At 45.4% G+C, this 25408-nt stretch overlaps 2 protein-coding genes across 4 annotated transcripts in view; one reads left to right on the forward strand and one right to left on the reverse strand.

The window, feature by feature from the left end:
• The window catches only part of LOC123757948 (dnaJ homolog subfamily B member 12), a 24834-nt gene extending 13762 nt beyond the window's left edge, over positions 1-11072 (reverse strand). The window contains exons 1-4 of one of the 2 annotated variants that reach the window (XM_045741931.2): positions 10757-11059; positions 8820-9066; positions 8390-8535; positions 7197-7334 (exon numbers count right to left, since the gene is read on the reverse strand). In XM_045741931.2, the coding sequence (XP_045597887.1) occupies positions 7197-7334; positions 8390-8535; positions 8820-9066; positions 10757-10895 (670 nt within the window). In that variant the 5' untranslated portion in view covers positions 10896-11059. Of the gene's footprint in view, positions 1-7196; positions 7335-8389; positions 8536-8819; positions 9067-10756 lie in introns of both variants that reach the window. The other variant, XM_045741930.2, reaches the window with a different exon arrangement.
• Positions 11073-16184: 5112 nt separating this feature from the next.
• LOC123757950 (lebercilin-like protein) overlaps positions 16185-25408 on the forward strand; it is a 60857-nt gene continuing 51633 nt past the window's right edge. For both annotated transcript variants that reach the window (XM_069338772.1, XM_069338773.1), the window contains exon 1: positions 16185-16524. The gene's annotated coding sequence lies outside the window, so the exon portion shown is untranslated. The remainder of the gene's footprint in view (positions 16525-25408) is intronic.

A 25408-nucleotide genomic window follows, 5' to 3' on the forward strand; every position in this document is an offset into this window, starting at 1 on the left:
AATAAAAAATGGGGAAGGTATTTTAAATAATATGAACACTACTCAATTACTCAATACCCCATGCGTAACACATTATTTTGTAGTTACACTGCGCACTACTTGGTATTGAAATAAATTATAGCATTATACTTTAATAGGAACAGTACTTGTAATTTTGCATCACGGGCAATATGTACGGTAATAGTACCGTAGCTTTAAAAAATAACTGAAAACATGAATATGGCCAAGACCTGCAACTGTTGTCCCCAGTTACCCTGCCATCCCCAACACACAAACACACACACAGGTACTGTGTTTAGGGGGCCTCGTAGCCTGGTGGATAGCGCGCAGGACTCGTAATTCTGTGGCGCGGGTTCGATTCCCGCACGAGGCAGAAACAAATGGGCAAAGTTTCTTTCACCCTAAGTGCCCCTGTTACCTAGCAGTAAATAGGTACCTGGGAGTTAGTCAGCTGTCACGGGCTGCTTCCTGAGGTGTGTATGTGTGGTGTGGGGAAAAAAAAAAAAAAAAAGTAGTTAGTAAACAGTTGATTAACAGTTGAGAGGCGGGCCGAAAGAGCAAAGCTCAACCCCCGCAAAAACACAACTAGCAAACACACACACAGTGTCAGAGTAGTTAACGGATGGAATGCACTAGGCAGTGATGTGGTGGAGGCTGACTCCATACACAGTTTCAAATGTAGATATGATAAGAGTCCAGTAGGCTCAGGAATCTGTACACCAGTTGATTGACAGTTGAGAGGCTGGACCAAAGACCCAAAGCTCAACCCCCGCAAGCACAAATAGGCGAGTACAAATAGGTGAGTACACACACACGAGGAGGATATGTAGATATGATAGAGCCCAGTAGGTTCAGGAATCTGTACATCAGTTGATTGACAGTTGAGAGGTGGGATCAAAGTGCCAGAACTCAACCCCCGCAAGCACAATTAGGTGAGTACACACACATATACACCTAAACTATCTGAACTTAAACTATCTGGACCTAAAAAGGCTTTTGACAGTCACACACACAAGAGGCATATTATATATCTTGTACACAAGCTTGGTAACAGCTTTGGGTTTTTACATAAATATTTTCTTCTTGTTCGAGACATATTCACCATTTTCTATCATATAAAGATTTATCATAACTATGAAAAGAACCTTCTTTATTCTAATTAATATAAAAAATAATTCAGTATTTTATTATATATAAAACAGATCACCAAAAAACCCATACAAATCAACTTAAAACCTACGCACTAAAAAAATTAATTCTTTGGCAATTGTAATTATTAGTTGTATTTATAATACTAACCTGTCTTAGGAACCCACATACAGTACTGTACTCTGATTTTAGGTCACATGACCAAATTATCTAATAGAAACTGGAGACCCAACTAATATATTTTGTAGGTTCTTTATTTATTTTCAGTGATTTTTCCTAATGGTGCCGCACAAAAGAGCAGTGTATTTTAAACCCCGACAACTTTCCTATTAGACTGCCACATGTGAGAATGTGCACAAGGCCAAGCCATAGCATGGACCTATCCCACCAGCTGTGACCCTCATTGTGCTTCTCCAGAAGAGAGTACTTCTGATAAAACCTGGTAATCAAAGAATGCTGCTGCCGTTTCCCTTACATACAGAAAACTTGTGTTTTAGCACCGATTTCCGCCCGAGAAGCTGAAGGCAGACGAAAGAATTAGCACAACCCTTCACACAAATAATGCACAATTAAAATGAATGGTACTGTTCACATGCACAAATAAACATGCAGCAATCAATTTCTTCATCAGAAATAATTAAAAAAGTTTGAATTTACTTGGTTAATTATTTTGATTTTGTATAATATGTAATCGAACTTCCATTCATTAATATTTCATCATACATTACCTCATCCCTACTATTCATATTATCATTTTCAAACCATTTTAATAAAACATCTGTAAAAGAAAATGACAGCATGAGAAATATTAAAGTCTTGCCAATCATTGTAAAGTATTTCAGTTACAATTCTAAAATAAATAAAGAGCACTGTAATAAGATATTGTAACAATAATAGAGATTAGTGAACCAGTTCCAAAGATAAGTGTAGTATTTAATTTCACTTTTGCTAATTGCAGAGATAAATTGCACATTAATTATTAATAGGGACTACCAAATCTAATATGATCCATCAAAACATGTATGATAAAGAGAGACGAAGTGTACTGCCATCATGAGGAGATGAACACTGTGAGAGACTTGGAGAGAATGGCCATGGCGGGACTGCTGACCTGAGCCTGAATGGGTCACTGATCTGCTTCATGGGCCAGAAGGGGTCAAACTTATCCTTCTGCAAGAGGGCGACCATTATGCAGAGCCAGAAAGCCAGCAACAGCAACAGCACCAAGAGCACCAACATGTGTATGTAGTGTAATACCATGCCCATGAACGTCTGCAGCATAGCTTGCTGCGTCGTCTTGTGGGAGCCTGCAATGAAAACAGCACATCGCACAAGCCCCGCACCAAGCTATATGCCTCGTCTCATTCACCTACACTTGCATATTGCCCCCCTAGTAGTCAAGCCCTACTACTAACTTTTTAATCTCATTAGGACCAAAGCATATCTTGAAATGTAAAGCACAAAGCCATGTAAACAAAATGAAAAAAGCACTGTAAAAAAAAAATATAACACTGGAAAACTAAGTACATGTAAAATTATAAGCAGTTAGTCTTCAGCAATAGACTATGGTGAGGAAAACATTAAGGAAAAGTGATGGTAACAAAATATAAAAAGCATAATGAATGCAGTGTTGAGAACATGAATCCATCTCCAGCCACACATTAACACAAGACATCATGCACGTACACTCGTGCACAGGCACATGTATACAAGCATACATAATGCAGGTAACAAAGTGCTTCCTCTGCATTTCCACTGGCCTGTCACTCACTGCTAGCAACTTGCTATGCTATTTGTCTTAAGACTACTTCATTTGCTTAAACATTTATCCTATCATTTAAATATCCAAACTAAAAAAAACAGTGTTGAATGTAATGAAATGCCATTTTCTGGGTGAGCCCCGGAGGCTCCCTGAAAGTATCCAAACTGACATGTGCCATATTAGTTTGGTGTCATCGGCCCCGGGAGTTCTGTGCCTACCGGGGACCACGAGCCAGAACCTGGCCCCCCTCAGAGAGGCGCAGGGAGAAATGGCCAGTATGAGCACTCTACATTTAGAGTTTGTCATATCTGCTATCAACTGGGATACCACCAGAAGGGTAGGTGAAACAATGCAAACCCCTAACTGGGTCAAATTGTCCCAGACCTGGCAAGCTGGGAATGAACCAGATCCCTGGCTTGCAGACACATGGACTGGCTGGGAGTTCAAACCAGCCAGTCATAGAGGTAGCCAAGATGTGAACCCCTTAACATCCAAAAGCAATAGACCACTAACATGTGCCAACCTGGTGAATGTCTGAGGAGTGAGATTCAAGCTGAATGGGAGAACCTGGAAGCAGTAAACCCGATACTCCACCACGAAACCAAACCAGTCCCACCTAACCAGATGAATAGGAACATGCCAATAGACATCCCATAGGTCCAGGGACACCATCTAGGAATCTGCTTGCAACAACAGGTAGTTGTGAGCTAAGGTGACACTGCAGAAAGTGGACATGGAATTAAGTGACTCAAACCTGAAAAGTTGAGAATGTACCATAAGGTTTTGGAAAGCCTCACTTGGAGACTGGGAACAACTAGGATATCCACTACAGAGCAAGGGCTAACTCAACCACTCTTGCATCCAACTACTCCCTAATGACCAAGAGGTTCTATGGAGTAGACTGCTGGCCACAGACCCTTTTACACCAAAGGAGGGGTTGAGGATCATCACTGTAGACCCCTGGGACACCACCCAAAGGACCATGCTTTGTGGGATCAAAAGTTGACAAAACGAGCTAGATGCAGCCCCCCCCCCCCAACAGTAATGTCAAAGGAGCAAACCATGAAATGGCTGGTGTGAAGAGCCCCAAGCTGATGTGCCCCTCCATATTATGTGAGAGCAACACAGGCCAGTTGTGAAAGCTGAAGCAAGAGCAACAGCCTGGGAATCTGCCTCCTACAGAAGCCTACCTTGACCAACAACAGGCGAGGACCTACCCTGAAACTTCCTACCCCAAGCAGCAGGGCAGAACTCTGAAGAATCCATCTCAAACAAAGAAAGTTAAAACAAACCCACGTTTATCAAATACCCCTCTTCACAGAATCCACAACCAATCAGGGTGAAAGGGCAGTTAGGTGTTGGGCGTCTCGCAACAGGGTGAAACTGAAGGCAGCAGATCCTCAGCGGGAAACGACAACCCAACTTCCTCCACCATTGAAGTGCTTCCTGACTCCCCAAACACACCCCCACTCCACCTGACTCCAGACACCCACACATTACCAGGTCACAAACTCCTACTAGACACATCACACTTATCAGTTCTTTCAACTCTTCACTTCTTTTTGGAATACAAAAATAATAATAATCATTATATCAGCTTGGAGAAAAAACATGGTATACAGTATAATAAAATTCCTGTCCGAGCTGGTTCCCGAGTTAATCCATTAATTCAACGGCCTATATCGATCAACACACACAATCTGCCTGCCAGGCCCTAATGATCTCTTCACCCACCAAGACAAGCAACAATCCAAATACCATACTTTTATCACTATGTTTAGTGAAGGAAGGAATCTAACTGAAGCCTAACTGAAGATAAACACAGAGACCAACTTGCTACTATTCTAAACCATGTGCGCCATATGCACAAATAATTGTAACCTTTACTCCTTTAAACTTTTATGTTACACACAAGCACCTTGAACTACAGTTAAAAGTTCATTGCCACCATACAGTAATGAACTGCTATTTATTCATCAACATTCTCTGTCCTTACTATCACTATCAATTTCTTTACCTTTATCTTATAATATGTATCTGCACATCATTCTTTCCTGCTACTGTATTTCACTTTTTACCTCTCTTGCATAAATCAAACTCATTATGATATTAAAGATAACAACATGTTTGCTTTTCAGACTCCATACTAATTTAGCTATGTAGTTTTACTAATACTTCTCAAAGCAATTAACTAGGGTAATTGACAATGTTTTTTATTCTCTAGTTAATCACTTTCATTAAATTGACACAATTTGCTCATACTGTATATTGCTCTTATCACAATATTACCCAACTAATCAATAGATTTTCAAATCCATTAATTTTTCTTTTTGAGCCAAAACTTTAGAGGCATTATTTAGATTAGTAATAATGTGGTGTGAGATTTTTGTCAATTATGCTATTGAAAATATTGAGATACGTTAATGCATTTTGCATTGTACTGCAGATATTCCGATAAACAACTGCTGTCGAGATCATAATTGGCATTTTATACATGCTGTACCTCTCATTAGTAAAGACACCCCCCCCACCTAGGATTGACCAAATTTGTTGAGTGAGTGGAATCTCAAGTGGGGGGGACTACTAGTAGTAGTCCCCCCCACCCCCCACAGTAGTACTAGTAGTAGACTACTACTAGTAGTCCCCCCCCATCATTCTAGTAGTAGAATAGTCATTCTGCTACTAGTAGTAGTCCCCCCCCCCACTTGAAGGGGGTAATAAGTGAGGTAATGCTACCACTAAGTAAATACTATTTTACCAGGCAACCCAGTTTCCAAGCATTTCCGAATGCTGTAATTAGTGTCCCATGAACACTTATGTTACAAGTTAAAATTAAAGTCTACAATAGACCCATGCATACTGCATAGTTGAAGTTAATATGGAATGAGCACATCTAATAACACCAAAAAATTGAATAGCACGAGTATTGTCCATGGGGGTATGTGTTGACATGGATTTGTCTTGTATTTCATACACGACCATCATCCTTACCCCATTACCCACTTTCATGGAGTCAGGAGGCATCAGCCCCGAAGAAAAATTAAGAGCAATATTGGAAAGGATTGTTAAAGAGAGGTAAAAGTAAGTTTGAGTGAGTAAATGAACGCTTCATTCTGAGAAAGCCACTCGGTTCCTAGACTATCTCCTGCTCTCATAAGGATATGGCATCAGATCAACCAGCAAGCATAACTTTCACTACCCACTGTAGAGGAGGCTTTCCAAGCTGTTGGGCCATATTTGGAAGAAGGAGAAACACTAAAGATTTCTCTATTTAGCCCTGAATGACCAACAGAAAATTCATTGATTTACACTGAAAAATCCAACCCAACAGACCTCATAGAGAGAGAAGGAACTGAACTTCCAGCTAGCAACTGCACTCCATAAAATGTGTGTGGGCGACAAGACTGAAGTCACAGCACAAAGAGGCAGTAGCTCTACCGGATCATAATTCTGAGACAGGTACTCATAAGTTAGAGGCTCCGCGATGGTAATACAGTATCTCGCTAACTTTCAGTTGACATGAGCTCAGTAAATGGCAGGAAGCTCCTGCTGCAGATTGTATAACATTGTTTTGTTTTAAAATGTTTCACAGGAGGCACTCTTTTTCTATATTTTATTGCAGTAGAAACTTCATCTCGTTAATAACCTCAAAACCTTTCTCTTAAATTTAAATCATTATTCTCCCTCCAGTTACATTTCACTCTTCTGCTGCTGCTTCCATAGCTGTTGATCTCAGGAACCTGCCAGTTGTGTAACACCTCTTCATTTCAGGTCACAGAATACTTTCAAAGCAATAATGAGTCGCAGGTACTTTTTTATTTTCAAGTTTCAATTTTACAGCCATTTTCTGGGAAATAATCAACATTACATTCTGTTTTCTTCCCAATCTTGCCCTGTTGTGTACAGTTCATTAAAAATCAAACATGGATAACAAACAGCTCTTCACGTGTAAGCTATGTAGTCATTTTACCATACACACACACTTAAATTAATAGGCTATCCATTCAGAGTGAAAGGCAAACTGCACTGGAATACACAGCACACAACTTTGTGTCACCGCTCCCACAAGCATCTTTCTTTGCTACAATACAAGCACAAAATAATAGAGAAGAAATTTACTTGCATTTTTTTGTGAAGTGTTGGCCGCAGGACTGGATACAGAAGAAACTAGTGACCGAGAGGTCACTCATGTTGAAGTCCTGACACGCACTACAGCTCAAACCTAGCTATATAAAGTACACTCAATCACTCTTACATAAAGCTCAAAATAAAACTCGGTACTCACTTTCATATCCACGCGTAAAGTCGTGGTGATTATACGAGTTTCTATTTTGACTAGGAGAATTGGATTCTTCAGGGCCATAAAGATCATACTGTTTCTTCTTTTCTGGGTCACTGAGTACAGCGAAGGCATTCCCTACAGCTGTAGACAACACATATTAGTAGTCTCCAACAAAGCTTTACTGCAGCTAAAATAACATTCAAATACTAATAAACATAACCAAGCTACCAATGTGTCTACAACTTTACAGACTCAATTTTACCATCACATGTCAAACTGGTTATTTTCATTCTAGAGACCACATTACAGCACAACACCATGGCCACTTTGCATTATAAAGTGTCCTTTGTTGACCAGTCTATTTCCCTGTGAATAAAATCCCCAAGTACTAGAATCTTCTCTCTGGTTCTCCTTGCTACTGTGGCTACCTTTTTATTATCTTCAGGCATACCTGGAGCTTACCTGGAGAGGGTTTCGGGAGTTCTTCTACTCTTGGGCCAGGCTCGACTGGCCTCAGTCGAAGTCAGTCACAGTCTTTATGGTCCCTCACTGCTATCATACCTATTATGTAGTTCCCTGGATGGTTATCTCTGGAATCTCTATTTCCTCAAAGCTCAAAATTATTGGCTGCTACTCCTAGCCCCCATATATATCTTTAACTTTTTACTACCTGGTATTTGCTATAATGTTTGTCAGTTTCGTCTTTATATCTGATATAGATAAATAATTTAAATCAAATTCTTATTGACAGCATGTAAAATTTATGATTTCCATCAAGATTGTGACTGTTCACTTTGAACACATGTTGTCCATGTCAGCTCATAAGGATTCATGTCAGTTCATTAAGATTAACATTCATGTCAACTCGTAGGGGTTATTATTCATGTCGACTAATAAGGAGGGTTAATATCCATGTCAGCTCATAAAGGTTAAGATTCATGTCAGCTCACAAGGGTTAATATTCATGTCAACTCATAAGGATTAATATTTATGTCAGCTCATAAGGGTTAATACTGATCTCAGTTCATAAGGGTTAATATTCATGTCAGCTCATATGGGTTAATACTTATCTCAGTTCATAAGGGTTAATGTTCATGTCGGTTCAGAGGGGTTAATGTTCCTGTCAGCTCATACTGTATGTATATTACTAAAAGGCTCTAGCTTGAAAGCAAAGTATGAGCAATATATCAATTTACCTTTAAACGCTTCACTGGCTCCTGGTGCCTTGTTTTTGTCCGGGTGGAACTGAAGCGCCAATTTACGATAAGCTTTCTTTAGGTCACTGTCAGTAGCCTCCTTAGTAATACCTAAAATCTCATAGTAATCCTTACACCTCATGATTCTGAAATAGAGGAAGATACAACTTACCAAGAATTTAATTCTTATATAACTTCTATATATTAATGTAATTACTATATTTAGATAACTACTGCAATATAAGAGAGTCAACTGCAATATTTATCTTCATACTGAAACTGATTGTAAATCACATAATTCTAATGTGGGACAAATGCGCCTCCCTCAGAATTCAAGGGAAATGAATGTTTCACTTGTGATTAATGGTAAGGAGAGATGATATAACTACTAAAGTTCTCCAGTAAAGGCACCTGGTGCAAACTGTCTTACCTCTTAACTGAATCCACCTGCTCCTTGGTGAATTCTACAGTGCCGCTAGAAGACTGAGTTGTGTTTGCTGAGCTACTCGTTCTTTCTTCACCTGTTGCAGCCGTTCGTCGTTGCCGCACATTCTCACCACTACCTGTCCCTCCACCTTTACCCCCACCACCACCATCCCCCTCGCCTCCAGCCGTTCCATTGCTATGTGGGGTATGACCAGTTGTGCCACTTAATCTATTTAGTAATTCCAAAAATTCTGAAAAATAAAACAATGTGAAAGATGGTAACCTTTAACTAGCAACAGTATTTGCATAATTAACCTATGATGATGGTGACTGCAGTGATGAGAATAGTGTTAGTGGCGGGTGCAGTAGAAATTGTGGTGATTGTGGTGGTGGCTGTTGGTGTATAGTGAATGCTATTGTGGTATCTGCAGTAATTGTATTATGTATATAGTAATGGCAGTGGATGAAGTGGTAGTTGTAGTAGACACTGTTGTGGTGGCTGTAGAGGTAGTGGTGATGACTGCAGTAATTGTACTGTGGCTACAGTATTCATCATAAAGGGTAAATGAAATAATAAATCCATGAATTATCCAAGATTTAATTATTTTAACTAAATTACTATACTATATAATCTATTTATTGTATTTGCATTGCCATTTATACCTTCCATTCCCCCCCCCTCCAAAAAAAATATATATACATTACATTAAGGCTTTTACATCGAGAATAAATGAGGGACTGGAATTCATGGCAGATGTGACTTCATATGACCCCATGACTTGTCTTGTGTACACAGTAATCATGGTATATAGTCTCAATATACATTACTGAAAAAATAAATAAGCTACAAAGTAATACATGTCACTATAAATCTGTTAATAATACAGCTACAGGGGCGGCTGTTTTATTAAGATACAAAAAACTTATTTTCTGTTTTGAGGGAAAGAATGAAAGTAGTGAGAAATCAGCTGCTAAACCTAACCTAACCAATTTAAATTTATTTTGTAATATAACTTAAACTCAATATAACTCAATATCTTACTTCATCTTATTATATGCTAAAAAAATTTCAAAGGTTTAGTTTGTATATTACACAGTAGCACACTTGGATTTTTAATATTTTATACTTCTACCACTGTACTAAAATACACATCTAAATTGCTTTAGTATAAATGTGTCTACTTGATGCAAGCTGCTAGGATGTCATTAGTAATTTTATATATATATATAACACATTTAAGGCTTTAAATAAAATACAGATTGCTGTCTGGGGTTTGTTTTTGTTCAAATTGCTGCTTTGTGTTGACTAATAATGTCCGACGTAGTTTCAAGTAAAAAATTCCAACGCACAGATACAGGAGGCCAGATACAGATTAAAATAGCAAATACTGTATTGTGTTACCAGGCAGTGAGGTACAGCATATTGAATTTCAAAAATGTCTAGTTTTAGATACTTTTTTGTATATGTTGTATGCAGTTTGATCATAGCCAAGCTGCTTAGTGTGCCAGCTCCTGTACCCATACCTTAAATTCAAGATTTAACTTTTATACCCAATCATCCTAACCAATCAAACATTTAATAAATTGCTTCTCATTTTCAGTTTGATGATTCTGCCGAGAAACAAATATATCCAGATGGAGCTGAGATGCACCATATCCAACGATTCTGATGATGTAATGTCAGCAGTCATTGGGCAATAAATCACAAATATATGCCCGACTTACCGTAATTTTGAAACATGATTTTACAAAGCATAATTTCCAGGAATTGGTTTTATTTAATACAAAAAAAAACCTTTCCAATCAAAGTGATCATTGAGCCTTTGATATATGATGTGGTCATGATTACCGGTGTTCCAAGGGTATCCCGGGGAGAAGAGGAAAGGTTGTGGGGTGTGGAGGAAGCCATAATTAAGGCGAGTGTGGTTGTCTTAGACTCACCTTGGGACCTCTGGGAAGGGTACAGCCGCTCTGCCTTCTGCGTGAACCTGATCGCTTTCTCTCTATTGCCCTCCTGGAAGTATTTCTGGGCTAAATTGAAGCATTTTTCAGCTTCATCTTTATTTCCGTCATGTACCATGGTGTATTTTCAGTTGTAAACACGCAGAATAAGAAGCCGGCTGTGATTAGTTAGTGTGGACCAACCATTGAGCGTCAGGGCGGGCCTAGCCAATCAGCGCTAACATAACAAACAGCTGCGGGTCTTGTTTACAGAGCTGCCACCTGCTGGCGTCTCTCTCAACCACACTACAAATCAGCTGATGCAACGATGCCAGCTGTGTACTATGTCGGGTCAGGGAGCAACCATAACTTAGTTATCACCTAATATTTTGTTCATTTTATAATATTTCCTTTACTGTCTACATTAGATACATCGATCTGAATAATGAATTGAAGGCAATGGAGTGATCGTGACAGGAGCAGTGAATCAGACTACACCTCCTGTCATTTACGTGTACTGTACTGTCTACATATTTAAGGGAATTATGTTTTGCAATTTTCACACAAGACTTAACACATAATGTCACGCAAGTACTCAACAAGTCATTAAACATAGCTTTACCCATATACACAAACACACATAATTAAACATACTTGAACCGGGGAAAGTTCCCTCCATTTAAAGATTGGAATAAATTAATAATAAATAATTATTTATTTGTAAAAAAAAAATTCATTGTGTCGGGGGACAGATACCCAGAGTGAATTCATAAACGTTAGTCTTTCATCTTCAAAAAAGACAGAACAAGCTCAGCTGAAAACTACTGACTAATAATCCTAACCCTCGTAACCTCAAGGAGAGAATCTTAAAGGCATCATTCACCATAACACAGTGGTGTATCCTACTGTATACAAGCTTGGAGATCTCATCTTCAAAAGGACATGTCGGCTTTGGAGAAAGTTTAACACAGAGCTATCAACGCGATATCCAAGAACTAAACCAACACTCATAACAGGAAGGGTGAAGGCCGCAGGACTAGCAACACTGCAAATAAGATTTTATATTTAGATTTAGATTTTTTATTCAGGTAAAGGTACATACATAGAAGATGAGTTACAAATAATGTTGGATTTAAAGATAGAGCTAGTACATACAATACCTAAAGCCACTGTTGGATTTAAAGATAGAGCTAGTACATACAATACCTAAAGCCACTGTTGGATTTAAAGATAGAGCTAGTACATACAATACCTAAAGTTACAAAGGGAATACTTAAATCCATTAATAAAAAACATGACCTTGAGAAGAAGTATAGGTTAGGAATCGTCTCCAAAGAATTTTCAAAGAATTACTCGTCATTACTATCTAAAATAATTAGAAGAGCCAAAACTAAATACTACGAAGATAAATTTACCCAAACAAAGGGCAACATTAAGAAAACATGGGGCACAATTTCACAAATATTGGGATCAAAGAAGATTTTAAATAACAAACCAATACTCCTGTCCAATAACGATGGTCAGCTTACAGCCTCTGATACTGCTATTGAGTTCAATAGGTTCTTCTCTTCCACTGGGTCATCCCTTGCAAATGATATTCCATCTTCCAGTACTGATGTTCAGGACTATCTTACAGGTAACTATCCACAGTCTCTGTACCTAACGCCTGCAAATTCCACTGATGTTAATGAGATAATTCTTTCCCTTAAAACCAAGTCTAGTGCCCTCGAGGAGATACCAACTTTAATTTACAAAAAAGCCTCCAAAGCTTTAGCCCCTGCTACTGCATTGCTCTTCAACAAGTCTCTTGAACTCCAAACCTTTCCAGATATTAAAAAAAAAGCGAGAGTAACCCCTGTTCACAAATGTGGTGATCTCACTGATGTGCATAATAAATGAACTAAACTAAAAAAACGCTCATCGTCTTCAAGCGAAGAAATCTAGGGACTGTCAGTCACCTTAACTGATTACATGGAAAAGCAAGTGGGGGGGGGAGGGGGTAGTATCTTTATTTCGCCCGGCTCCCCCCCCCCCCTTCAATATGCCGCACGCAACCCGTCCTCGACTCAAGCCCATTCCATCCAGCGGTCGACCCCACAGACGCATTCATAAAATTTGACATGTTGTTGAATCAAAACGGGAATTTTCTCAAATATAAATTAATATTATAATATATTAGCATATTGTGCATATATAGGCATAGGTTAGGTTAGGTGTTTAGATTCTGTTGGCAATTATTTGTATTTGTAGTACGTGGGTGAAGCATTTACAGCGTTGTGGTTCGAGCAAAATTCGTCAGTGATGCACTTATTCAGGAAATGTTCGAACGCCATCAGCTGTGAGTCGTGTGTAATAGCCTGTCCTCTAAACAAAGACCCAAAAATTATTCCATCCACCCGCCAAACCCCCTGTTTATGAATGAAAAACGGTTTACACACGAGTCACAACTGCTGACGTTTGAACACTTCCGGAACAAGTGCTTCACTGACGAATTTTGTTCGAACCACAACGCTGTAAATGCTTCACCCACGTACTACAAATACAAATAATCTCCAACAGAACCTAAACACCTAACCTATGCCTATATATGTACAATATGCTAATATTATACTATTATATTATTATTATATACTATTATATTATTATATACTACATATATATACTGCTATTATATTATTATACTATTATAATATAACAATATTATAATATTAATTTATTTTTGAGAAAATTCCCGTTTTGATTGAATAGCATGTTAAAATTTATGTATGCGTCTGTGGGGTCGACCGCTGGATGGAATGGACTTGAGTCGAGGACGGGTTGTCTGAGGACGGGTTGCCAATATGACCGACCCGACCAGCATATGTCCGACTGGTCGGGATAACAAATCTTACCATTTATAAAACTTACTAATATGTATACTACTGGACGTAATATTATATAATTCAATACTTTTTTACAAATGAAGATTTAATAATATTTCTTTCACTAACAGGTTTACAATTAACATTTTTGAATGAACTAGTCCAGTCAAATGAATGATTACAAGTGAACAAACTATGCATTAGGCACTTGACCTGTCCTTATTCTACATTTGTTAGTGTATTCTTTCGTCAAGATGTTTGTTAGTTTGTCCAAAACTGAATGTATTTCTATCTTTGCGTTGAATTTTATACACACTACTATTAGGAACATTACTTGGGGAAATTTGAATCAGAGTTTTTTTTATGGTACCAAGGTTCCTAAATTAAATTAAAATTCCTATTGATATTAAATTTTTTAGTAATTTAGGAACTTCATTGAAGTTATCAAGAAATGGTAAAATTATTGTATTCATTACATATTTTTATTTTCAAAGTAAAGAAAGTGTTACAAACAATTTGAATAAAAGAATAAGGGTATTTTAAATTGAAACCTAAACTAAATATGACACTATTTCATCATTTATAAACTCAGGACCACATATCATTGGAGCCCTCAGAAACATTAAAGAAAATACAGCTCACTGTACTCTGATGATGAGGTCAACAAAAGTGTTCATAAGAACAATATTTATTTGATATATCGAAAATTTGAAACTATTTTAAAATTTATGAATTAAAACATTTAAGAATTGTAAAGATGTGTTTGTTCAACTTCCATTTGAACTTAATGTATGATGATTTTTTAATAATAATAAAATGTGTCAAAATCCTTCTTAATAGTTTTGTTTCGTGAATCTCCATATATATATATATAAATTGCTTAAAACCGGAGAATGAGATACGGCGGGTTACCCATAGCTATTCCAAATTGTTTTTAAATGAAGTTAATTATTAGAAACAAAATTAGTCAATGAAGTACAGTTTTATCAATTTAGTTAAAGGAGGTATTCGAAGGGCCAAATCTGACTTTTGTTTTTAATAATGAATTCTATTGTCACAAATGTGAAATGACTATACGGGTAACTGTCTTCTCCGGTTTTAAACAATTTATATCTGGAGGTCTTATATATTACTTATTTCTGTCTCGGTATCCCTTTCCAGTACTGCCCACACGATGGGCCTGGGTACACAGTAAATGAACTAAACTAACTTTCTTTATCATTATCTGACCTCTCGCAGTTTTTAATGCCCTTTGTCTTTCCCCTAATCTTTGTTTGGTATAGCTGAAAAAAACTTCTTCCTTTCCTCAATTCTTTTTTAACATTAACAAGTTTGACTTAGTGTTGTTCTAGAATGACATTAACATTTTTATTATTTTTGTACTAAGCTTTCTATTTACACACAAGTTCTTGGGCTTTGATAAGAACATTTTTAAATATAAGTTATATTTTGAATCTACATTACAATCAATTGTTATGTCACCATCGCTAGGTTCACGTCTCGCTCCAAGACCGGTCCACCCCTCCCCCCCCCCCGCCCACATGTTTATGTCTATCCTACCTATCCTTCCCCAAGAAGGTTCATAGTCCATTAAAATCTGTTTTTGATGAACATTTAATTTAATTCGGAAATCTGGCTTCTTTGTGGAATTTTCTCTAACACATCTGTTCCATTCTATGCTGAATCTCATTTTCTTGTGATCACTGTTCCCCTCTTTTCGATGTCATTTATATGTGTCTCCCTGTTAGTTAATTAACACTAAGTCTAAACTACAGTTTTCCCGCGTTGGTTCCTTAACATGTTGCTTAAAGAAACAATCATCATCTGATTATAAAAATCTTCTCCATCGGTATTACCTATTTTACTAATCCAGTTTATTCCACTTTTTTTTTAACTGTAATCCCATTTGCTCAAGTAACAGGAATAACATAATTATAGAATATTAGACAACGAGACTCTCTCTCTGCTGGACACTGGGTAGACGCGAGGCTTCGCTTGATCATATCACTTACTTCATCGTGTCTTGTGTGCCATCTCTTGGATTCTCTGAAGTGCAGAGCATGACACCTGTATATCGTCTGTTTCTGCAACTGCAAGATAGAAAGTCACTGCAACGTGGAGGTTTGCGAGTCAAGACGGGTGCCCGTTGCTGGCATACGAACCCCGCCAAAATATGGCCTGGGTGAGGACCACTCAAGGCTACCAGACGTGCAGGCACGAGTGACGTGTTGAGGTCATGTGAACCCTGGTGAGAAGGTCCAGGGCGGGTAGTGTAGGTTGTCCAGAGCAGGTCACTTCACTGTAGGTTAAGAGGTTCAGGGTAGGTCACGTGACCCCAAGTAAAGAAAAGAGTGGGGGGAGGGTTCCAGGACAGACCACAGCACACTAGGTGCGGGGGAATTAGGTTACGTGACTAGGGGAAAGTCAAGTAACTGTCTTAATGAAGGCAGGTCACGTGATTCCAGGTAAAGTGGGTGGGGGGTGTCCCAAGACGAGTCACGTGACACAAGGGTCCACAGGTCGCGGGGTCTTACGCGCGCTCCTCAGTGTCTCTCCAACAGCCGGGGAAGGAGGAGGTGTGTCCTCTCCTCGCTATATTTTATTAACCAAAACCTTCTTATCCTGAAGTATTGATAAACTGTAACTTGAAAATAGTATAGGACATGAGTGACGAGTGAGAGAGTGTGTTGTGAGGGGTATGAGGTGCGGGTGTGTCACGTGGAGCCGCTCCTGGTGGTAACATCACAATATAGAACACAATTATAACCACAGAGAATATCATGCCACTAACTGTACCCACATCAGGACTGTATCCAAGTTAATTACAGGCCTGACTCCAGTCATGTCAACGCACTACAGGATATAGACAAGAAGGGACAAGTAAACAGTTTACCAGAGACTACACAGGTGAGTGGCGTCACCACCTTGTCTTAACAAGGGGAGAATACCCTGAGCTGCCTCATCCCTTTGTCTGTATTTATACCTCAATAAACGTATTTGAATTTGAAGCTCGTCTTGGCAGACTAACGCCTCGTTATACCAGTGTTAACCAACACGCCACGTGACGCCACGTGCTCACATAAGAGTTAAATATTGTATATTTTGTTAATATACAATTATATAATTCAAGCAGTCTCCGTGGTGTAGTGGTAAGACACTCGCCTGGCGTTCCGCGAGCGCTATGTCATGGGTTCATATCCTGGCCGGGGAGGATTTACTAGGCGCAATTCCTTAACTGTAGCCTCTGTTTAACGCAACAGTAAAATGTGTACTTGGATGAAAAAACGATTCTTCGCGGCGGGGATCGTATTCCAGGGACCTGCCCGAAACGCTACGCGTACTTTTGGCTGTACAAGAATGTAACAACTCTTGTATATATATAAAAAAAAAAAAAAAATTATTGGTTTTATAATATTATATTTATTCCTGTAATTAACACCTGCGTCTGGCCCAACACTTCGGCTGGCGATCATTTGATTTGATTTTTTTGTCATGGATAATCCTGCGCGGGCCCCAAGCATCTGGCTGACTCACTAAGTGTTCCTTGTTTCTGTCTTACTTGGGCGGAGTGTGAGTATTTATGACTCGTATGGTCACTTCGGCAAGATTATGCCCCATTGTGTTTAACAATTTCTTCTGCTCTGTTGAATCAGTTGAAATATTATTTAGTTTGTAACTCTTTGGGTTGTGGTGGTTGATGGTGGGATTGTGAGAGATGTGTGGCGGCCGCCATGGTCAACCTCGCCCTCACTCCTGTACCCCCTTGGTGTACACGCGCCCCAGCACACGCGTCCTGGGTGCTACTGACCCTCATCTTCACCTCATACATCTCTCTAGCCTCAGTGGTGTAGGTCAGCCAGAGGGCCTCGTTGGTCAGCCAGAGGGCCTCGTTGGTCAGCCAGAGGTCCTCGTTGGTCAGCCAGAGGGCCTCGTTGGTCAGCCAGAGGGCCTCGTTGGTCAGCCAGAGGTCCTCGTTGGTCAGCCAGAGGGCCTCGTTGGTCAGCCAGAGGGCCTCGTTGGTCAGCCAGAGGGCCTCGTTGGTCAGCCAGAGGGCCTCGTTGGTCAGCCAGAGGGCCTCGTTGGTCAGCCAGAGGGGCTCGTTGGTCAGCCAGAGGGCCTCGTTGGTCAGCCAGAGGGCCTCGTTGGTCAGCCAGAGGGCCTCGTTGGTCAGCCAGAGGTCCTCGTTGGTCAGCCAGAGGGCCTCGTTGGTCAGCCAGAGGGCCTCGTTGGTCAGCCAGAGGGCCTCGTTGGTCAGCCAGAGGGCCTCGTTGGTCAGCCAGAGGGCCTCGTTGGTCAGCCAGAGGGGCTCGTTGGTCAGCCAGAGGGCCTCGTTGGTCAGCCAGAGGGCCTCGTTGGTCAGCCAGAGGGCCTCGTTGGTCAGCCAGAGGGCCTCGTTGGTCAGCCAGAGGGCCTCGTTGGTCAGCCAGAGGGCCTCGTTGGTCAGCCAGAGGGCCTCGTTGGTCAGCCAGAGAGGCTCGTTGGTCAGCCAGAAGGCCTCGTTGGTCAGCCAGAGGGCCTCGTTGGTCAGCCAGAGGGCCTCGTTGGTCAGCCAGAGGGGCTCGTTGGTCAGCCAGAAGGCCTCGTTGGTCAGCCAGAGGGCCTCGTTGGTCAGCCAGAGGGCCTCGTTGGTCAGCCAGAGGGGCTCGTTGGTCAGCCAGAGGGCCTCGTTGGTCAGCCAGAGGGCCTCGTTGGTCAGCCAGAGGGGCCTCGTTGGTCAGCCAGAGGGGCTCGTTGGTCAGCCAGAGGGCCTCGTTGGTCAGCCAGAGGGCCTCATTGGTCAGCCAGAGGGCCTCGTTGGTCAGCCAGAGGGCCTCGTTGGTCAGCCAGAGGGCCTCGTTGGTCAGCCAGAGGGCCTCGTTGGTCAGCCAGAGGGCCTCGTTGGTCAGCCAGAGGGCCTCGTTGGTCAGCCAGAGGGCCTCGTTGGTCAGCCAGAGGGCCTCGTTGGTCAGCCAGAGGGCCTCGTTGGTCAGCCAGAGAGGCTCGTTGGTCAGCCAGAAGGCCTCGTTGGTCAGCCAGAGGGCCTCGTTGGTCAGCCAGAGGGCCTCGTTGGTCAGCCAGAGGGGCTCGTTGGTCAGCCAGAAGGCCTCGTTGGTCAGCCAGAGGGCCTCGTTGGTCAGCCAGAGGGCCTCGTTGGTCAGCCAGAGGGGCTCGTTGGTCAGCCAGAGGGCCTCGTTGGTCAGCCAGAGGGCCTCGTTGGTCAGCCAGAGGGGCCTCGTTGGTCAGCCAGAGGGGCTCGTTGGTCAGCCAGAGGGCCTCGTTGGTCAGCCAGAGGGCCTCATTGGTCAGCAAGAGGGCCTCGTTGGTCAGCCAGAGGGGCTCGTTGGTCAGCCAGAGGGCCTCGTTGGTCAGCCAGAGGGCCTCGTTGGTCAGCCAGAGGGCCTCGTTGGTCAGCCAGAGGGGCTCGTTGGTCAGCCAGAGGGCCTCGTTGGTCAGCCAGAGGGCCTCGTTGGTCAGCCAGAGGGCCTCGTTGGTCAGCCAGAGGGCCTCGTTGGTCAGCCAGAGGGCCTCGTTGGTCAGCCAGAGAGCCTCGTTGGTCAGCCAGAGGTCCTCGTTGGTCAGCCAGAGGGCCTCGTTGGTCAGCCAGAGGGCCTCGTTGGTCAGCCAGAGGGCCTCGTTGGTCAGCCAGAGGGCCTCGTTGGTCAGCCAGAGGGCCTCGTTGGTCAGCCAGAGGGGCTCGTTGGTCAGCCAGAGGGCCTCGTTGGTCAGCCAGAGGGCCTCGTTGGTCAGCCAGAGGGCCTCGTTGGTCAGCCAGAGGGGCTCGTTGGTCAGCCAGAGGGCCTCGTTGGTCAGCCAGAGGTCCTCGTTGGTCAGCCAGAGGGCCTCGTTGGTCAGCCAGAGGTCCTCGTTGGTCAGCCAGAGGGCCTCGTTGGTCAGCCAGAGGGCCTCGTTGGTCAGCCAGAGGGCCTCGTTGGTCAGCCAGAGGGCCTCGTTGGTCAGCCAGAGGGCCTCGTTGGTCAGCCAGAGGGGCTCGTTGGTCAGCCAGAGGGCCTCGTTGGTCAGCCAGAGGGCCTCGTTGGTCAGCCAGAGGGCCTCGTTGGTCAGCCAGAGGGCCTCGTTGGTCAGCCAGAGGGGCTCGTTGGTCAGCCAGAGGGCCTCGTTGGTCAGCCAGAGGTCCTCGTTGGTCAGCCAGAGGGCCTCGTTGGTCAGCCAGAGGTCCTCGTTGGTCAGCCAGAGGGCCTCGTTGGTCAGCCAGAGGTCCTCGTTGGTCAGCCAGAGGGCCTCGTTGGTCAGCCAGAGGTCCTCGTTGGTCAGCCAGAGGGCCTCGTTGGTCAGCCAGAGGTCCTCGTTGGTCAGCCAGAGGGCCTCGTTGGTCAGCCAGAGGTCCTCGTTGGTCAGCCAGAGGGCCTCGTTGGTCAGCCAGAGGGCCTCGTTGGTCAGCCAGAGGGCCTCGTTGGTCAGCCAGAGGGCCTCGTTGGTCAGCCAGAGGGCCTCGTTGGTCAGCCAGAGGTCCTCGTTGGTCAGCCAGAGGGCCTCGTTGGTCAGCCAGAGGGCCTCGTTGGTCAGCCAGAGGGCCTCGTTGGTCAGCCAGAGGGCCTCGTTGGTCAGCCAGAGGGCTTCGTTGGTCAGCCAGAGGGCCTCGTTGGTCAGCCAGAGGGCCTCGTTGGTCAGCCAGAGAGCCTCCTTCGTCACCCAGAGGGCCTCCTTCGTCACCCAGAGGGCCTCCTTCGTCACCCAGAGGGCCTCCTTCGTCACCCAGAGGGCCTCCTTCGTCACCCAGAGGGCCTCCTTCGTCACCCAGAGGGCCTCCTTCGCCACCCAGAGGGCCTCCTACGTCACCCAGAGGGCCTCCTTCGTCACCCAGAGGGCCTCCTTCGTCACCCAGAGGGCCTCCTTCGTCACCCAGAGGGCCTCCTTCGTCACCCAGAGGGCCTCCTTCGTCACCCAGAGGGCCTCCTTCGTCACCCAGAGGGCCTCCTTCGTCAGCCAGAGGGCCTCGTTGGTCAGCCAGAGGTCCTCGTTGGTCAGCCAGAGGGCCTCCTTCGTCACCCAGAGGGCCTCCTTCGTCACCCAGAGGGCTTCCTTCGTCACCCAGAGGGCCTCGTTGGTCAGCCAGAGGGCCTCGTTGGTCAGCCAGAGGGCCTCCTTCGTCACCCAGAGGGCCTCCTTCGTCACCCAGAGGGCCTCCTTCGTCACCCAGAGGGCCTCCTTCGTCAGCCAGAGGGCCTCGTTGGTCAGCCAGAGGGCCTCGTTGGTCAGCCAGAGGGCCTCGTTGGTCAGCCAGAGGGCCTCGTTGGTCAGCCAGAGGGCCTCGTTGGTCAGTCAGAGGTCCTCGTTGGTCAGCCAGAGGGCCTCGTTGGTCAGCCAGAGGGCCTCGTTGGTCAGCCAGAGGGCCTCGTTGGTCAGCCAGAGGGCCTCGTTGGTCAGCCAGAGGTCCTCGTTGGTCAGCCAGAGGGGCTCGTTGGTCAGCCAGAGGGCCTCGTTGGTCAGCCAGAGGGCCTCGTTGGTCAGCCAGAGGTCCTCGTTGGTCAGCCAGAGTGCCTCGTTGGTCAGCCAGAGGTCCTCGTTGGTCAGCCAGAGGGCCTCGTTGGTCAGCCAGAGGTCCTCGTTGGTCAGCCAGAGGGCCTCGTTGGTCAGCCAGAGGTCCTCGTTGGTCAGCCAGAGGGCCTCGTTGGTCAGCCAGAGGGCCTCGTTGGTCAGCCAGAGGGCCTCGTTGGTCAGCCAGAGGGCCTCGTTGGTCAGCCAGAGGTCCTCGTTGGTCAGCCAGAGGGCCTCGTTGGTCAGCCAGAGGGCCTCGTTGGTCAGCCAGAGGTCCTCGTTGGTCAGCCAGAGGGCCTCGTTGGTCAGCCAGAGTGCCTCGTTGGTCAGCCAGAGGTCCTCGTTGGTCAGCCAGAGGGCCTCGTTGGTCAGCCAGAGGGCCTCGTTGGTCAGCCAGAGGTCCTCGTTGGTCAGCCAGAGGGCGTCGTTGGTCAGCCAGAGGGCCTCGTTGGTCAGCCAGAGGTCCTCGTTGGTCAGCCAGAGGTCCTCGTTGGTCAGCCAGAGGGCCTCGTTGGTCAGCCAGAGGGCGTCGTTGGTCAGCCAGAGGGCCTCGTTGGTCAGCCAGAGGTCCTCGTTGGTCAGCCAGAGGTCCTCGTTGGTCAGCCAGAGGGCCTCGTTGGTCAGCCAGAGGGGCTCGTTGGTCAGCCAGAGGTCCTCGTTGGTCAGCCAGAGGGGCTCGTTGGTCAGCCAGAGGGCCTCGTTGGTCAGCCAGAGGTCCTCGTTGGTCAGCCAGAGGGGCTCGTTGGTCAGCCAGAGGGCCTCGTTGGTCAGCCAGAGGTCCTCGTTGGTCAGCCAGAGGGGCTCGTTGGTCAGCCAGAGGGCCTCGTTGGTCAGCCAGAGGTCCTCGTTGGTCAGCCAGAGGGGCTCGTTGGTCAGCCAGAGGGGCCCTCTTCGTCACCCTCTAGGCATTTGATTTTTTGCAATACTGCTATCTGAGATGGCAAGTTTATTGTGCACCCCATACTCCTCCTGTGAGTGGTAGTTTGTTGTGCACCCCATACTCCTCCCGTGAGTGGTAGTTTATTGTGCACCCCATAATCCTCCTGTGAGTGGTAGTTTATTGTGCACCCCATACTCCTCCCGTGAGTGGTAGTTTATTGTGCACCCCATACTCCTCCTGTGAGCGGTAGTTTATTGTGCACCCCATACTCCTCCTGTGAGCGGTAGTTTATTGTGCACCCCATACTCCTCCTGTGAGCGGTAGTTTATTGTGCACCCCATACTCCGCCTGTGAGCGGTAGTTTATTGTGCACCCCATACTCCTCCTGTGAGTGGTAGTTTATTGTGCACCCCATACTCCTGTGAGTGGTAGTTTATTGTGCACCCAAACTCCTCCCGTGAGTGGTAGTTTATTGTGTTCCCCATACTCCTGTGAGTGGTAGTTTATTGTGCACCCCATACTCCTCCTGTGAGTGGTAGTTTATTGTGCACCCCATACTCCTCCTGTGAGCGGTAGTTTATTGTGCACCCCATACTCCTCCTGTGAGTGGTAGTTTATTGTGCACCCCATACTCCTGTGAGTGGTAGTTTATTGTGCACCCCATACTCATCCCGTGAGTGGTAGTTTATTGTGCACCCCATACTCCTGTGAGTGGTAGTTTACTGTGCACCCTATACTCCTCCTGTGAGCGGTAGTTTATTGTGCACCCCATACTCCTCTTGTGAGCGGTAGTTTATTGTGCACCCCATACTCCTGTGAGTGGTAGTTTATTGTGCACCCCATACTCCTCCTGTGAGTGGTAGTTTATTGTGCACCCCATACTCCTCCTGTGAGCGGTAGTTTATTGTGCACCCCATACTCCTCCTGTGAGCGGTAGTTTATTGTGCACTCCATACTCCGCCTGTGAGCGGTAGTTTATTGTGCACCCCATACTCCTCCTGTGAGTGGTAGTTTATTGTGCACCCCATACTCCTGTGAGTGGTAGTTTATTGTGCACCCCATACTCATCCCGTGAGTGGTAGTTTATTGTGCACCCCATACTCCTGTGAGTGGTAGTTTATTGTGCACCCCATACTCATCCCGTGAGTGGTAGTTTATTGTGCACCCCATACTCCTCCCGTGAGTGGTAGTTTATTGTGCACCCCATACTCCTCCCGTGAGTGGTAGTTTATTGTGCACCCCATACTCCTGTGAGTGGTAGTTTATTGTGCACCCCATACTCCTGTGAGTGGTAGTTTATTGTGCACCCCATACTCCTGTGAGTGGTAGTTTATTGTGCACCCCATACTCCTCCCGTGAGTGGTAGTTTATTGTGCACCCCATACTCCTCCTGTGAGCGGTAGTTTATTGTGTTCCCCATACTCCTGTGAGCGGTAGTTTATTGTGCACCCCATACTCCTCTTGTGAGTGGTAGTTTATTGTGCACCCCATACTCCTCCCGTGAGTGGTAGTTTATTGTGCACCCCATACTCCTCCCGTGAGTGGTAGTTTATTGTGCATCCCATACTCCTGTGAGTGGTAGTTTATTGTGCACCCCATACTCCTCACCATCAATGACAGTTGAAGTGCGAGGTGAGAGACGCCACACTAGACAGTATAGTGCGTCACTGTGACGGGGGACGGCAGGTGACGGGGGATAGGCAGCCTGTCTATATACATCGTATATGTTAGGCTTATATCGAGCACCTTCCCGCAAGGGTCTAATTACTGAACCTCCCCAGGGTGCAACCCCACAACAAGCATTAGGTGATAGGAAATGCACCCATTCATTCATTTCTGTCCCACCCGGGACATGGTCAATCACTAGACAAGACGGCTCGACACAGGTTAGGATATCTTAGGCGGGGATAGACAGCTGGGACGGGTAAGTGACGGACACGTCACGTACCCGCCCACGTCACGTACCTGCCCACGTCACGTACCCGCCCACGTCACGTACCCGCCCACGTCACGCACCCGCCCACGTCACGTACCCGCCCACGTCATGTACCCGCCCACGTCACGTACCCGCCCACGTCACGTACCCGCCCACGTCACGTACCCGCCCACGTCATGTACCCGCCCACGTCACGTACCCGCCCACGTCATGTACCCGCCCACGTCACGTACCCGCCCACGTCATGTACCCGCCCACGTCACGTTCCCGCCCACGTCACGTACCCGCCCACGTCACGTACCCGCACACGTCACGTACCCGCACACGTCACGTACCCGCCCACGTCATGTACCCGCCCACGTCACGTACCCGCCCACGTCATGTACCCGCCCACGTCACGTACCCGCCCTCGTTATGTACCCGCCCACGTCACGTACCCGCACACGTCACACGTCACATATGTGGGTACGGAGGAGGCTACCGCTGACGGGAGACGTCACCTGCCGTCCCCCGTCACCTGCCGTCACCTACCGTCACCTGTCGTTCCCCGTCACCTGCTGGCACGTCAAAACACCCAACAATAGATATAAAAGCTACCACCACATTTTACCAGAATTTACCTGAAGGCCATCATCTTTCGAGTAGCCTCAACGGGGTCAGGAACCCAGCGGCTTGTCATGGATTCCCCCCCCCCCTCCGCAGTCTTCCTGAGGATTTGTCTCCAAATGGATTTTGAATTGAAGTAATGTTGAGGCATTTACGGCTTGGGCGGGTAGGCGGTTCCGCGGGCTTATACCCGTGAGGGAGACCAGCCCTCTCCTGTTTTGTGGCTGGTTGACCTGGTTGTTCATTGTTTGTCTTACATCTGACTTTTTAATGAAGCAGTCTCTATTATTCGTGTGTACCAAGGCAGGTGTGGGGTGTATATCAAGGCAGGTGTGTGTGTATACCAAGGCAGGTGTGGGGTGTATATCAAGGCAGGTGTGTGTGTATACCAAGGCAGGTGTGGGGTGTATATCAAGGCAGGTGTGTGTGTATACCAAGGCAGGTGTGGGGTGTATATCAAGGCAGGTGTGTGTGTATACCAAGGCAGGTGTGGGGTGTATATCAAGGCAGGTGTGTGTGTATACCAAGGCAGGTGTGGGGTGTATATCAAGGCAGGTGTGTGTATACCAAGGCAGGTGTGGGGTGTATATCAAGGCAGGTGTGTGTGTATACCAAGGCAGGTGTGGGGTGTATATCAAGGCAGGTGTGTGTGTATACCAAGGCAGGTGTGGGGTGTATATCAAGGCAGGTGTGTGTGTATACCAAGGCAGGTGTGGGGTGTATATCAAGGCAGGTGTGTGTGTATACCAAGGCAGGTGTGGGGTGTATATCAAGGCAGGTGTGTGTGTATACCAAGGCAGGTGTGGGGTGTATATCAAGGCAGGTGTGTGTGTATACCAAGGCAGGTGTGGGGTGTATATCAAGGCAGGTGTGTGTGTATACCAAGGCAGGTG

Source organism: Procambarus clarkii, chromosome 40, assembly GCF_040958095.1.
Source record: "Procambarus clarkii isolate CNS0578487 chromosome 40, FALCON_Pclarkii_2.0, whole genome shotgun sequence".
Classification (NCBI taxonomy): Eukaryota; Metazoa; Arthropoda; class Malacostraca; order Decapoda; family Cambaridae; genus Procambarus; species Procambarus clarkii.